Below are 15,089 nucleotides of genomic sequence, written 5' to 3' on the forward strand. Positions count from 1 at the left end.
CACCTTAACTGTAACCAACCCCCCCACACCTCCCCACTACCAGCACTAGGCAACCACTAATCAACTTTCTGTCTATATATTTACCCTTCTAGACGTTTCATATAACTGCATCATACAATAGGTAGTCCTTTATGACTGGCCTATTTTTTAAATTAATAACCGTTATTTTTTTAGAGCAGTTTTAGGTTCACAGCAAAATTGAGTGCAAAGTACAGAGTTCCCAATAGCCTCTGTCCTCACACAGACACAGTCTACCCCACTATCAACATCCCGTATCATGGTGATATATTTGTTACAATCCGTGAACCTACATTAACACATCATTATGACCCAAAGCCCATAATTTACGTTAAAGTTCACTCTTGGTATTGTACTTTCTTTGGGTTCGGACAAATGTATAATGACATGTATCTACCATTATAGTATCATATAGAATAGTTTCACTGCCATAAAAATTCTCTGTGCTCCACCTATTCATTGCTCCCTCCTCCAAACCCTTGGCAACCAATGATTTTTACTGTCTCCGTAGTTTTATATTTTTCCAGAATGTTCCATAGTTGGAATTATATAGTAGGTAGCCTTTTCAGATTGGCTTCTTCCGCCTAGTAATATACATTTGCATTTCTTTAATGTCTTTTAATGGCTTGACAGCTTATTTCTTTTTGGCATTCAATAATATTCCATTGACTGGGTGGAATACAGTTTATCCCCTCACCTACTGAAGGACAGCCTCGTTACTTCCAAGTTTTGGCAATTAAGAATAAAGCTGCTCTAAACATCTGTGTGCAGGTTTTTGAGTGGACATAAGTTTTCAGTTCCTTTGGGTAAATATCAAGGAGCAAGATTGCTGGATCATATGGTAAGAGTATGTTTAGTTTTGTAAGAAACCACCAAACTGTCTTCCAAAGTGGCTGTACCATTTTGTAATCCCGCAAGCAATGAATGAGAATTCCTGATGATCCACATCCTTATACTTGGTGTTGTCAGTATTCTGGATTTTGGCCTTTCTAATAGGTATGGTAATATCTCATTATTATTTTAATTTGCAATTCCCTAATGGGATATGATATTGAATATATATTCATATGCTTACTTTTCATCTGTGTATTTTTTTGATGAGGTGTCTGTTCAGGTATTTTGCTCATTTTTAAATCAGGTTATTTTCTTACTGTTGAGTTTTAAGAATTCTTTGTATGTTTTGGATGATTGTCTTTTATCAGATGTGTCTATAAGATTTTCTCCTATCCTGTGATTTGAGTTCTTATTTTCTTGACATTATTTTTCATGGAGCTAGATGTTTTTAATTTTTTTTTCAAAGATTGGCACCTGGGCTAACAACTGTTGCCAATCTTTTTTTTTTCTGCTTTATCTCCCCAAACCCCCCCTGTACACAGTTGTATATCTTAGTTGCACGTCCTTCTAGTTGTGGGATGTGGGACACTGCCTCAATGTGGCCTGATGAGCAGTGTCATTTTCGCGCCCAGGATCCAAATCCTGGGCCACCACAGCGGAGCACGCTAACTTAACCACTCGGCCATGGAGCTGGCCCCAATGTTTTTAATTTTGAGTTGGCTAGTCTAGGTCTTTTTTCTCTCCATGTAAACTTTAGATTCAGTTTAATATCCACAAACTAATTGGCTGGGATTTTAATTGGGATTGCATTGACTCTATACAGCAAGTTGGGAAAAGCTGACATCTTGACAATGTTGAATCCTCCTATCCATGAACATGGAATGTCTGTCCATTTTTTTAATTCTTCTTTGATATCTTTCATCAGAGTTTTAGAGTTTTCCTCATATAGTTCTTGTATGTGTTTTGTTAGATTTATACCTAAGTATTTCCATTTTTTGGATGCTAATGTAAATAGTAATGTGTTCTTAATTTCAAATTTCACTTGTTCATTGCTGGTATATAGGAGAGTAGTTGACTTTTGTACACTAATTTTTATCCTGCTACCTTACTATAGTTGCTTATTAGTTCCAGGGATTTGGGTTTTTAGTTTATTCTTTCAGATTTTCTACATAGATCATCATATTATCAGAGAAAAAAAGACAATTTTATTGCTTTCTTCCCAATCTGTATACCCTTTATTTTCTTGTCTTGTCTTATTGCGTTACTAGAATTTCCAGTACAATGTTGAAAAGCAGTGGTGAGAATGGACATTCTTGCCTTGTTCCTGATCTTAGCAACAAAGCTTCAAGTTTCTTATCATGAAGAATGATGTCAGCTGTAGGTATTTTGTAGATGTTTTTAATCAAATTGTGGAAGTTCTTCTCTATTCCTAGTTTGTTGAGAGTTTTTATCATGAATAGGTTGGGGGTTTTTTGTCAAATGCTTTTCTGCATCTACTAATATGATAATGTGATTTTTCTTTTTTAGCTTGTTGACATAATGGATTACATTAAATTATTTTCAAATATTGAACCATCCCTGCATAACTGGGATAAATCCCACATGTTTGTGTTGTATAATTTTTTATATATTATTGAATTCGATTTGCTAATACTTTGTTGTGGATTTTTGCATGTATGTTCATGAGAGATACTGGTCTGTAGGGTTTTTATTCTTATAATGTCTTTGTCTGGTTTCAATTGTTAGGATAACGCTGGCCTCAAAGAATGAGTTAGGGCATATTCCCTTAACTTCTATTCTCTGTGAGAGAGTGCAGAGAATTGTTATAATTTCTTCCTTAAATGGTTTGTGGAATTCACCAGTGAACCTATCTGGGCCTGTTGCTTTCTGTTTGGCAGAGTTATTAATTATTGATTTAATATCTTTGATAGTATAGGTCTATTCAGCTTGTCTTTTTTCTTCTTGTATGTGTTTTTGACTTTCAGGGATTTTGTCCACTTCATGTAGGTTATCAAATTTGTGGGCATAGAATTGTTCATAGTATTCCTTTATTATCCTTCTAACGTCTGTGAAATCTGTAGTGATTTCTTTTTTTCATTTCTGATATTAGTAATTGGTGTTTTCTTTCTCCTTTTTTCCTTGATTAGCCTGACTACAGGCTGATCAATTTTATTGATCTTTTCAAAGAACTAGACTCTGGTGTCATTGATTTTCTCTATTGATTCTCTGTTTTCAATTTCATTCATTTCTACTCTTATTATTATTATTTCTTTTTATCTGCTTACTTTTGACTTAATTTGCTCTTTTTTTTCTAGTTTCCTAAGGTACAAGCTTAGATTATTGATTTTATATTATTAATTATTAATCAACTAGATATACATTACTGTTTTTGGATGAAGTAATGTATATCCAGTTGATGAATAATGCTGTTCAATTCAACTATGTCTTTACTGTATTTTTACCTGTTGGATCTGTCCATTTTGATAGACGGGTGTTAAATTCTCCAACTAAAATAATGGATTCATTTATTTCTCTTTGCAGTTCTATTAGATTTTCCTTCGTGTATTTTGATGCTTTGTTGTTAGGCATATATACATTAAGGATTGTTATGTCTTCTTGGAGTATTGCCCCTTTGTTGTTATGTAATTCCCCTCTTTATCCTTGATAACTTTCCTTAAAGTCACTCTGTTTGAAATTAATATACCTACTCCCACTTTCTTTTGATTAATGTTAGCATGGTATATTTTTCTCTATCCATTTACTTTTAATCTATATGTGTCTATATATTTAAGCAGATTTCTTATAGACAAGGTATAGTTGGTTCTTGGTTTTTGATCCACTCTGACAATCTTTGTCTTTTAATTGGTGTAATTAGGCCATTGACATTAAGGTGGTTACTGCTATAGTTGGATTAATATCTCCCATATTTTTTGTTTTCTATTTGTTGCCCTTGTTCGTTGTTCCTATTTTTGTCTTCCACATTTTTTCAGTCTTCTGTGCTTTTATTTGAGCATTTCATATGATTCCATATTCTTTCCTGTCTTAGCATATCAATTATACTTTATTTTTTACTACTTTTTGTTTAGTAGCTACTCTAGAGTTTGCAATATACTTTCACGACTAATCAAGTTTCACTTTCAAGTAACCCTATACTGTTTTACTGGTAGAGAAAATACCTTATAATAAAAAAAATTCCTAATTTCTTCCTCCTGTCACTTGTATCATTGCTATCTTTCATTTTACTTATACACATCCATATATAAGCATATATATATATAGTGTATATATATATTATGTATAATATATGCATAACCAAATTCATTGTTGATATTATTATTTTGGAAAAACTATCTATTGGATCAATTAAGAATAAGATAAATAAAAGGTTTCATTTTGCTTTCACTTATTTATTTTCTGATGCTATTCCTTTCTTTATAGAAATCTAAGGTTTTATTTCCCTCTCTCTGGAGAACTGCTTTTAACATGTCTTGCAAAGCAGGTATACTGGCAACAAATTTCCTTAGTATTTTTTTTGTCCGAGAAAGTATATTTCTCCTTCACTTTTGAAGGATAATTTCTCAGTTGCAGAATTCTAGTTTGGTGGATTTCTTTTCTCAACACTTTAATTATTTAATGCCACTTTTTTCTTTCTTGCATGGTTTCTAAGGAGGTTAGGATGTAAGTCTTATCTTTCTTCCTTTGTAGGTAAAGTGTTGTTTTCCTCTGGCTTCTTTCAAGATTTTATCTTTGTTTTTTGAGGTTTGAATATGATATGCCTAGGTGTAATTTCTATGGTGTTTATCCTGCTTGGTTTTCTGTGAGTTTATTGGATCTGTGGTTTGGTATCTGATGTTAATTTGATGTGATTCTCAATTATTATTGCTTCAAATATTACTTCTATTCCCAATTACATGTATGTTATACCTTTTGCAATTGTCCCATAGTTCTTGAACATTTGGCTCTTTTTTTCTTCAGTCTTTTTCAGTTTTAGAAGATTTGATTGTTACATCTTCAAGCTCAGAGATTGTTTTCACAGCCAAGTCTAGTCTATTAACGAGCCCGTCAAAGCCATTATTTATATCTGTTACAGTGTTTTTGAATTCTAGTATTTCTTTTCCATTGTTTCTTAGAATTTCCATCTCTCAGCTTACATTATCCATCCATTTTTACATATAGTCTACTTTTTCCATTAAATCCCTTAGCATCTTAATCATAGTTCTTTTAAATTCCTGATCTGAGAATTCCAGCGTTCCTGCCATATCTGATGCCTGTTCTGATGCTTGTTCAGTCTCTTCAAACTGTATTTTTTGGCTTTTAATGTGCCTTGTTATTTTTCACTGAAAGGCAGGTGTGGTGTGCTGGGTGAAAGAAACGGCAGTAGATAGGCCTTTACTAAGGCAGTGGTAGGGTGTGTGGAGAGGGGACGCATTCTGTAGTCCTATGATTAGATCTCGTTCTTTCGGTGAGCCTGTGCCCCTGGACTATGGACTTCACCAATGCTTCTTAGTCTTTCCTCACCCATTTGGTGAGACAAGATGGCTGGAGGGACTGGAGTTGTGTATTTCTCTTCCCCATTGTGGAAGGCTAGAGCGAGCTGGATTTGGATATTTCCTTTCCCCCAGGATGAGGTATTAGGTGCTGATAAAACCCCAGCCAACTGGACCCTGGTAAAATAGCTTCTCCGGAAGACAAACTTTGTGAAGAAGAACAGAATCCTCTGGCTTATTTCAAAATGGTTCCTTTTCCTTTACCCTGCCAGAAACACCAGGCATTTTTCTTCTGTGTTCTCTGTGAGGACCTGGAGGCAAAACTCATAAAAGAGTGGGGAGCCACCTAAAATTCCCTGTAGTTTAACTCTCAGACTTATCCACACGGAGCCTCCAGCAATTCATCAATCACAGTTCAGGTTTCTCTACCCCAATACTGGCTCCTGTGGAAGTGTTTGCTCGTGGGTTTCTGCTCTGGTAAGTTGTGATTCTCTTTATTCACCTGTTGGTTTCTCCAGTTTTCAAGGCAGTGGTTTTCTCTGTGACTCCACTTCTCTGCCAAATCTAAGAAGAGCTGTTGATTTTTCACTTTGTTCGCTTTTTCCTTGCTGTTAGGATGGAGTGGTGATGCTAGGCTGCTTATGTGCTAACCGAAAACCGGAAGTCAGGGTGACTGGCCCATTTTTTAATTAGGTTACTTGCCTTTTTATTACTGAGTGGTAATTGTTCATGCTGGCTTAGATTTTATGCTCCAATTTCAGAAAGAAAATCATTCTACTTTGCAAGACATAATATTTAATTATACCATTTAACTGATTTGAACATGAATAAGAAGATGAAGAACAAATGGCTAATTTGGGACAATTTAAATGTTTTTTGACTCAAAACTCAGAAATTTTAGGTGGAGTATTTTTATTAAAGTAAACACTGATTTTTTAAATTGTTTTTATTACATTGGCTTTAAAATTTTAGATCATACTCTCTACTAGAAAATGTCTAAGGATGGTCATATTTGATATCAAAGCTAGTCTTTCTTTATCTTCTTCAGTAAGACTTTGAGATGAAAAATCTACACTTCTGAAGTATCACGAAAACTGTTGGAATTCATCATTCTGTTGTTGATAGTGTGACCTCTTTTGGAGCAACTCTCCAGGCAGAGGGTATAATTTTATTCTCTCTAACCGCTTAGGAGTCCTATCTCTGGCTCACACATGGCTACTGACTTGAAAGGACAAGTATCTACACCAGGGTTTGTTGTGTTTTTTTTAAACCTAGTTTGGGTTCTTGGCACAGTCACTCAAAACAGCCATGCAGGATGAATTTTGGTGAGTAAATACCCCAAACTTAGTATTTGCCCTCCCTCGGATCTCCTGATGGGAAAAACCCAAGGAAAAGGCAGAGGGTAAGGGAACCATTTTATATAGAAGCCAAATAGGTCAGCAAAAAAAAAAGAGGCAAATAGGTCAGCCAAAAAAAGAGGCAGTGCTGCAGATACAGAAGGAATCTGGAGGGGTGTGACAGATTGTGTTTTCCAAAGATGGCTATAACATCTCTTGTCCAACGTGCTCTTCTTTCAGTATGACTTCGACACTCTTCCCCAGTAAGTGGTGAAATCTATGCCTCTCACCTTGAAACCGAGTAGACCTTTGTGACTGTCTTGACTAATAAAGAACAGCAGGAGTGAGGCTATGTGATTGCTGGGGCTAGACCAGAAAAATGCATGCATTTTCCATGGGCACAATTTCTCTTGGAATTCAGCTGCTGTAATATGAGGAAATCCAAGCACACTGTGGAGAGGTCTACCTCAAGAGGTACTAAAGTCCCGAGCCCACAGGTATGGCTGAACTCCTAGCCAACAGCCAACACCAACTTGCCAGTCATGTAAATAGGCTTGCCAGTCCCCAATCAAGCCATGCCAGCTGATGAGGTTTACAATGGAGATAAGCTGTCCTCACTGATCTCTGCTCACATTACACATTCCTGAGCAGAATAGATGATCACTGTTTTCTTTTTAAGCACTAAGTTTTGGGTAATTTATTGTGTAACAATAGTAATTGGAACTAGAAGTAAATATGACATTTGATGCAACTTGATCAAGGCTCCATGAAACAACTGCTTTTTATTCTTTTGTATTAATGGATTCCTTTTCTTATATACTAGTATTATCATTCTACAAGGGGCAAATCTACTCTCACTGTATTTTAAACCTCTGATAGGAGGGTAAAAACAAAAACAAAAAAACAAGATTTAATCCATGCGTTAGAGTGTTGTTCAGGGTAGGCTCTCATGACTTGAAATAACTTTGATTGTACGTGAGAATTTTCACATCAATCCAGAGTACTCCTAGAGTCATTCAGGTTGACTAACAGCAAGTGTCTGTATGAATCTATAGAAATCTATCAGCATGTTGAATTATTTCAGTAACTATTGTTTTAAAAATTACAATGAGCTTATCAAGGCAGTCTAATGTTGAGGAAATGAGCCTTGTGCTTGACACACTGTACCTGTTTCACAAATACTAGTTTTCTCATTCATCTTCTAAGATGAAAATTTGTATAGGGGTGCTGTTCTCAGCTTAGGAGCCAGCAGTGAATAGCCTGACTTAATGATTACTTCATGTGTTTATTAATTGCAGAATTTTAGAGTTAGGAAAGACCTGAATGATTATCTTGAGCCTTTTTATTCCCAAGAAGAGTGAAGATGAAGAATGTAAAATCTCATCAGGTTTGATGATTTTTGACCCTAACTGCTGGTTAGAATCAGCTAGAGGGTCTCCTCTTTCTAATCCATTCTGATTTAATTATTCTGGGATGTGGCCGGGGCATCTCTGGTATTTTTTTTAAAGACTCTGAGGTGAATTTCTTGTACAGCCAGCATTGAGAACTACAGTTGTGGGCTGCATAACAACGTTTCGTCAATAACAGATTGCATACACGACGGTAATCCCATGAAATTAGTACCATATGGGTGTGTGGTAGGCTACACCATCTAGGTTTGTGTGAGTACACTCTATGAAGTTTGCACAATGAGGAAATCACCTAAAGACACATTTCTCAAAACCTAGCCCCGTTGTTAAAATGCCTAATAGGCAATATTAAATAAGATAGAATGAGAGGGCTGGTCTATTTTCAATTTCATTCCAATCATTTAGGTTAAATCAAGGAGAATGGTTCAGTATGGAGTGAAGTTTGTCACTAATGGTTCTCTAATACTTGCCAATCTCCCTTTTTAATTAAGAGAGCAAAGTTCTCAGTCTCAGAGACTTTGAAAGTGTCCAGCTAGCGTCCATGTACATTATTTTGGACAGTGTCCATTTGCAGTATTTTCTACTCACTGTATGCATTTTGGCAGTGAACTATTATTTTAGTCAGCAGTGTTCCATTTAAGATAAAAATATACGTTTTTCGTATCGATTTCCATATAAGTTTAAGTTTAAGAAAATTATTCAGTTTAAGAAAAAGCTAAGTAAATAATACGGCATTTGGTACTAGATATGGCAAGAAAAAAGTTGTGGAGGTGTAACTCTAATGACTGAAGTTTAGAAAATACTGAGTTAAAAATCAGAGTGGAAACAAACACCAGGCATCCTGCAATCACCAGTGCCCAGTTAGTTATCCTGTCAACATGCCACACCACCCGGAAATAAATTTCCTAACTTGTTAATGTGAACTTGATGTTGAAATAGAAAAGCTGATACTTTTACAGCAACTTGGGCATTTGACACAAGATAAGATATGAATGAAGTACCTTTGGCTGAGTTTTTGTTATCTGTTATGTGTCACTCTTTCAAAACAGTTATGATGGGACAAGCTGGGACTCTAAATCCTGTAATGGGATGATTATTCCAGTTTATTGGTACCAAAGAAAGTCGAGCAAATTTTAATATTAACTGATTGCATGTGACCTGCTTTAAATATCACCTGTTCAGACAATCTCAGATGAAATTGTTAATTAGTCAGAAAAATTAAAACTGTTCAGAGTGTCAGCCTGTTTCGTGTTTCAATGGCTGCTAATTATTTCCGTTCCTTGGGTGGGCAGTACACATTTGTAATGAACGGCACCTTGTTGCAGCCATTTGGGTTTGGTGGGGGGCAAGGTTTAATTTGGCTGGTTAGAAATGCGGAGGCGAGTCCTATGTACCACCAGTTCCTTCACGGACCTTCACAGAGGAAAACAGCACCCAGGTTCCAGAAGGAACCAGCAGGTTCTAGTATTTTCAAGGCACCTGGATATGATTTGCATGCAGTGTCAGGGTTTGGAAGGCAATCCAGTGATGGGAAGAATGATGAATGTTGGAATCCATACAATAACAGGCTGTGTAAAGTGATAGAAAGGAGGAGGACCGCCTATTCAACCTTGCCTTCCAAACAGCAGTCAAATGTTTTGGGTTTTGTTCCCCTTAAACTAGAAAATTATGCTTCTTGGCAGTCCAACAGCAGCATTTACATGCAGATTGCTTACTAGGGAATTAGTTTTTGCTGATAATTTGGTATACTGAAAGTTTATGCTACACTTGCACTGTTCAAGAAGTTGCCCGAGCTCCGAGGTTTATTTTATACCCTGGTTTTTAGCATATGGGAGATATCACAATATACTTTCAGCCCACCTGTAATTAGTAATGATCTGTCTGCTTATTCATTTTCACCTGGCATGAGTTATCACATCATGTAGTGTTTTTCTTTCAGTGCAAAGAGGTTTTTAAATTACATCAAAAATTCCATTAGCGTCATCACCTAAGAAAAACTTAATAAGCTCCTCTTCTATTTCATTTTATGCACACTGGATTTTCCCTTAGCATTTATTTCAAAGATGATTTGGCTTACAAATCCATTGACTGTTTATACCTGTAACATGTTCTGGAAATATGAGTTTCTTTTTTAGGCTAAATCTACATGGTTAGAGGAACAAATAATTGGATAATCAAGTAATTCTAGCAAAGCTTAAAAATTTATTTTAATATAAAAATATTAAAAGTTTATTGTCATTAAGGTGCAAATATGAATCTGAAATCAGCTACAGTGAACTTTTAGGTTTAGGTTTTAGGTTTCTGTGGACAGATTAACAATTTGTGGATTAACTATACCCCTGACATCGCCAACTCCCCCCACCCGCAAATAGACTGTGTTCTCACCTGCCTTAGGCCTCTGCGTGTGTTTAAGTGCCCTAGAGGAGACCATAGTTTGTATTCATATTGCAAGTCTCAGCTCAACTATCAATTCACTGAAACTCCAGAAAATCACAGATTCCTCTATGTACTTTGCATTACATTGTAGTTTTACTTTGATTTGTTATTGTCATTTGATTCGTAACTGTCAACTATAAGCTTCATGAACATAAGGAGTGGTATGTTTTTCACTATCGTATCCTCAGTGACTAAGGTACAGCAATTACTTAATAAATAGTTTTGAATGAATAATCTTATTTTAAAAAGATAGGGCATTTGAGAAAGAACTAAAATTCGTGTGACTTAGGGAAGTGTCTCCCACTTCTTCAACTCCAGGTAAGCCATTGGAATAAGCGTCTCCCACTGCCCAAAGCTTCATTTCCAAGTAAATCTGTGGTCAGCAGCGTAGAAAAGCGACTTGCCTTCTAGAAAGACTGAGAATTACAGTACTGTGCCTATTTTAGGGGAAAGGTTTAAAGGAAGTAGGGATGTGGAGGGGAAAAAAAACTTTGACTCTACATCTTCCCAATTTTGGTCCATTCTAATTGAGGGAAGGGGAAAAGGTAGAGTTTAGGAAAACAATACAAAGACTAATTTAACAGAAAATGAACTACAAGCTATTTTTTATTCAAAGAATTCTTAGTGTTCCTAAGAATGTATTCAAAGATTATTGGTGTTCCTAAATTTTTTATTTGAATCACTTTTATACTCTAAAGAATGACAAACGTGTTTATAAATATATGTAAATATTAGATGCCATTTTATTTATAAATATGTTGAAAAATAATCTGTTGAGTACTATTTTACCACCTTTTGACTTTTTTTCAGATTTATTGAGATATAGTTGACTAATCTTACGTGATTTTTTCTGGACATTCTTCTCCTATCCCCTTTATCACAGTTAATCAGTAATTAACTGTATTCTAACTATTAACAGTAAAAAATTGATGGGGACAAGAACTAGTTTGATATAAATGAAACTTCCTTTGGAATTTCCTTTTCCTTATTGATCTTTTTTTTTAATTTCTGGGAGTACTCAACTGCGTGTTGATAAGAAATTATAGGATGTTCTATGATGCTGTTTAATGTGGAGCATTTAGAGGGATAGTTGTATGTAATAAAAACTGCAATTTGAGAGCCATTATATTCTATCCAAAAATGCACAAATCATAAATGTATAGCCCAGTGCATTTTCACAAAATGAACACACTCAAGTAATGAGCACTGAAATCAGTAAACAACATAACCCACAACCCAGAAGTCCCCAGGGTGCCTCATTATAGTACTAACTACTCCAAAGATAACACTATCTAGATTTGTGATACAAGAGATTAGTATCCTGTACTTTTTTTATCTGTTTTATTTATATCTTTTATGTTGAGTCTCAGCCGTGTTCATCTGTGTAGTTATAATTCAATCTATTTCATAGCCTAATAGTATTTCTTTAAATGGGCATTCTACTACTTATTTATCTACTTTATTATAATAGACTTTATGTCATTACCATTTTTTTGCCATTATGGATAGCGCTTCTACAAACATTCTTGTGAATGTCTTTAGTAAACATACACACACGTCTCTGTAGGGTATATACTTAGGAATGGAATTGCTGGGTTGTAGATTGTGCATGTGTCCTGCCTTAGTAGATACTTCTAAACAGTTTTCCAGAGTAGTTGCACCAGTCTACACTCCCATTAGTGATAGTAGTTCCAGTTGCTCCACATCCTCAGTAGGATTTGAAATCACCTCTTTTATAATGAAGCTGTCTACACATAGTATGTGCCATGGGATTTGATTTAACCTTAATTAAGTAAACTTTCTAAAGTTGAAAAACAAAACTTGTTTCACTTGAATATATATTACCTTGGCTTGGGTTTATATCCTAAAGATCGGAGACCATGCTTTAGATACTTCCCTACCCTTGAGTGAATCTAATACAGCAAACTCACAATGAACTTTTGTTAAGATGAATCTTGATTCTATATATTGCATCATTAAAAGACAATAAATAGTCCAAGAGAGAGAAAGCCCTAGAAGAGAAACAATAGAAATGTGTATTATTGAAAGAGACAAAAGTTACGGAGAGGATCCCTCTTAGTTTTTATTAAATTTTATTTTCCATTTATGTGTTCATCTACTCGACTTCATGTTGGTCCTGAAACAACCAGCTGATTCCTACTATCTACATGCCTGAGTTTATTGCTTCCTTTTTCCAATCTACAGTGTATAAAGATAATTAAAAATTATATTTTACCTGATGGTGACCCTAACTCCATTTCTTCAGGAAGATGGTTTGGTTTTTACATGAGCAAGCTAAGTTATTTCTCTCTTAACAGATCAGTACCAAAAGTGAACAGATATGACAAGCCCAACATCAATTTCTTCCTCACTCCTTCAAGAATCAAAACCAGCCAGTGTGGCTAGAAGTTATGTTCATGGGTCTAAGGACATAAATTAAGTGCTGTTCCAATTCTCTTTTCCAACTGCTTTCAATAATAAGCAAATAAACATAGAGAAGAAGAAGAAGTCATGCCAATGCCTTGGTGGAATTTAACAGTAACAGTTCTTACTTCACTGAAAATAAGGGATTTCTATAGAAATGATAATCAACCTCCTGTGAGTACATGAACCTCATAAAACCTGAAGAGTTTCTAAAGGTCAGCAAGCATTGAAGGTTTTGTCCTGGGGATAAATTTCTAAATAACCCTGAGGAGAAAGAGAGAGAGGGAAAGAAAGAAAAAAGTTCAACTTGATGAAAGTAAAATGTGCAAACTTAACAGTTTCTGGATTATCATTTAATTACAGCCATCAATCACCTCACATCTGCCTTCTCCTAATACTTAAGAAATTCAAGATGAAGCCATGCAATCCAACCAACAGAGAAAATAGCCCATTAGGAATCCTACAGATGGCAAACAATATTTAAGAAATTACCCTGTAAGAGATCTTAGGAAATTACCTAAAAGCAGGATAGTAGAATCCATCTTTCAACAAATACTAGGAAACCCCAAGAGTAAAACTATCCTTTTAATTAATAAGATAAACACTTATTGCCTCTTCTTCTATATCATTTTAGACATTTTTCAGTAAGTAATAATTTTCAAAGAGCTTTGCTTTCCAAATCATTTTATTTCAATCTGTATTTTTACTCATGTGTGAAACTGGCCTGCAGTTAGTCATTTTATAAACGTGATTTTACATTCTTTTAAAATGAGACCCATTTGAAGTTGAGCTTTTAGAAATACATTTGCTCCATTAATTGGTGCTGGGGGATGTCAGCAAATGTCTTTAGGGACAACTGTTATTTTATTTTTAGGGTTTAAAATGTTTTAATTTCTTCTGATTGAGGGGTTCGTATTGACTGTCCTTAAATTCAGTAGTGAAGAAATTAAAAGGCTTTAGGCTTTTTAAGCTCCAGTGTGTTCAGAAAAGTGTTTCAACCATGGTAATCCCCTTGTCGTGCTGCATTTATCTCCCACCGGATACCCAAATGCTTCCCTCTTCTTCTCAGGCAGATAATTGCAAAGAGGTTGGAACCAGAGAAATGAGTTGAGCTGGTGCTGAGCAGTGGATATAAAAAGAGGTGTCATTCTAGTGGAAATAAATAGACTCTGAGACTGTAATCTCTGCTCTTATTTATTTTTGAAACCATAAATGCCCAGGGGAAAGCTTATTGTTTATTTAGCTACAGAAATCTATGTCTGCAGTCATGTATGGTTTTTAACTTGTTTTTATTTCCATAGGTTCCACTGTAGCAATCTTCGGTCTTGTACCACGTTGGTCTTCTCTCTAAATACGGGTTTCATCCCAAAGGTGTTGTTGGCCACAGCCTTCAAGATTCTTTGTGTTTTCAAAATAACAATATGCTCATTACCTGTTTTTTCCAACAGAGTTCATCTGGTGATTTAATGATCAGAAACATTCAGTTAAAACACAGTGGAAAATATGTGTGCATGGTACAAACAGGAGTGGATAGTGTTTCATCTGCTGCTGACCTCATAGTAAGAGGTAAACATTAATGCCTCAGTGTGATTTATAATTCCACATCTTAACTGAGCAATCCTTACAGGAGGAAAAATTATGATGAGATAGTATATGAGCCTGTGAGTTATAATATTGATTTGATCCCCCCTCAATAGACCAGAGGATGTGACAATAAGGATGGGTGCTAATTCAAAGAAGTAAAAATCTCGTCTCCTCTTCAAATAGCTCTTACTGTAATAAGCATTCCACAGCTTCTGCCAAGCTGATGTGTTTTTGAGCATGTCATTAATTCAGTGATAGTGTTTAATAGGAAAGAGAATAGTGATTGTGTGTGTGTCTGTGTGTGACTACTTCTAAAAGAATCAGGATCATCCACAATGCCTGAGAAAATATGCCAATCTGAGCTACTGTCCAAGGTACTGATTTGCTTCTGGGCTGAAAAATGACCAGAGTGCATGTTAGAATAATACAGCTCTAGATAACAAACTGGGAACTACAGAGCTGTACCAAGAGATTAAAGGAAAAGGCATCAAAAAAGTAAAGGATGCTGAATCTGGAAAGGTGCAGGAATCCTGCTGAACAAAGGCATCAAAAAGCGGTGT

At 35.5% G+C, this 15,089-nt stretch overlaps 1 protein-coding gene across 5 annotated transcripts in view; it reads left to right on the forward strand.

The window, feature by feature from the left end:
* CNTN3 (contactin 3) overlaps positions 1–15,089 on the forward strand; it is a 324,643-nt gene that overhangs the window by 273,222 nt on the left and 36,332 nt on the right. For all 5 annotated transcript variants that reach the window (XM_070576766.1, XM_070576770.1, XM_070576768.1 and 2 more), the window contains one exon: positions 14,394–14,511. In XM_070576766.1, coding sequence (XP_070432867.1) covers positions 14,394–14,511 — 118 coding nt within the window. The remainder of the gene's footprint in view (positions 1–14,393; positions 14,512–15,089) is intronic.

This window comes from Equus przewalskii, chromosome 15, assembly GCF_037783145.1.
Source record: "Equus przewalskii isolate Varuska chromosome 15, EquPr2, whole genome shotgun sequence".
NCBI classification, from domain to species: domain Eukaryota; kingdom Metazoa; phylum Chordata; class Mammalia; order Perissodactyla; family Equidae; genus Equus; species Equus przewalskii.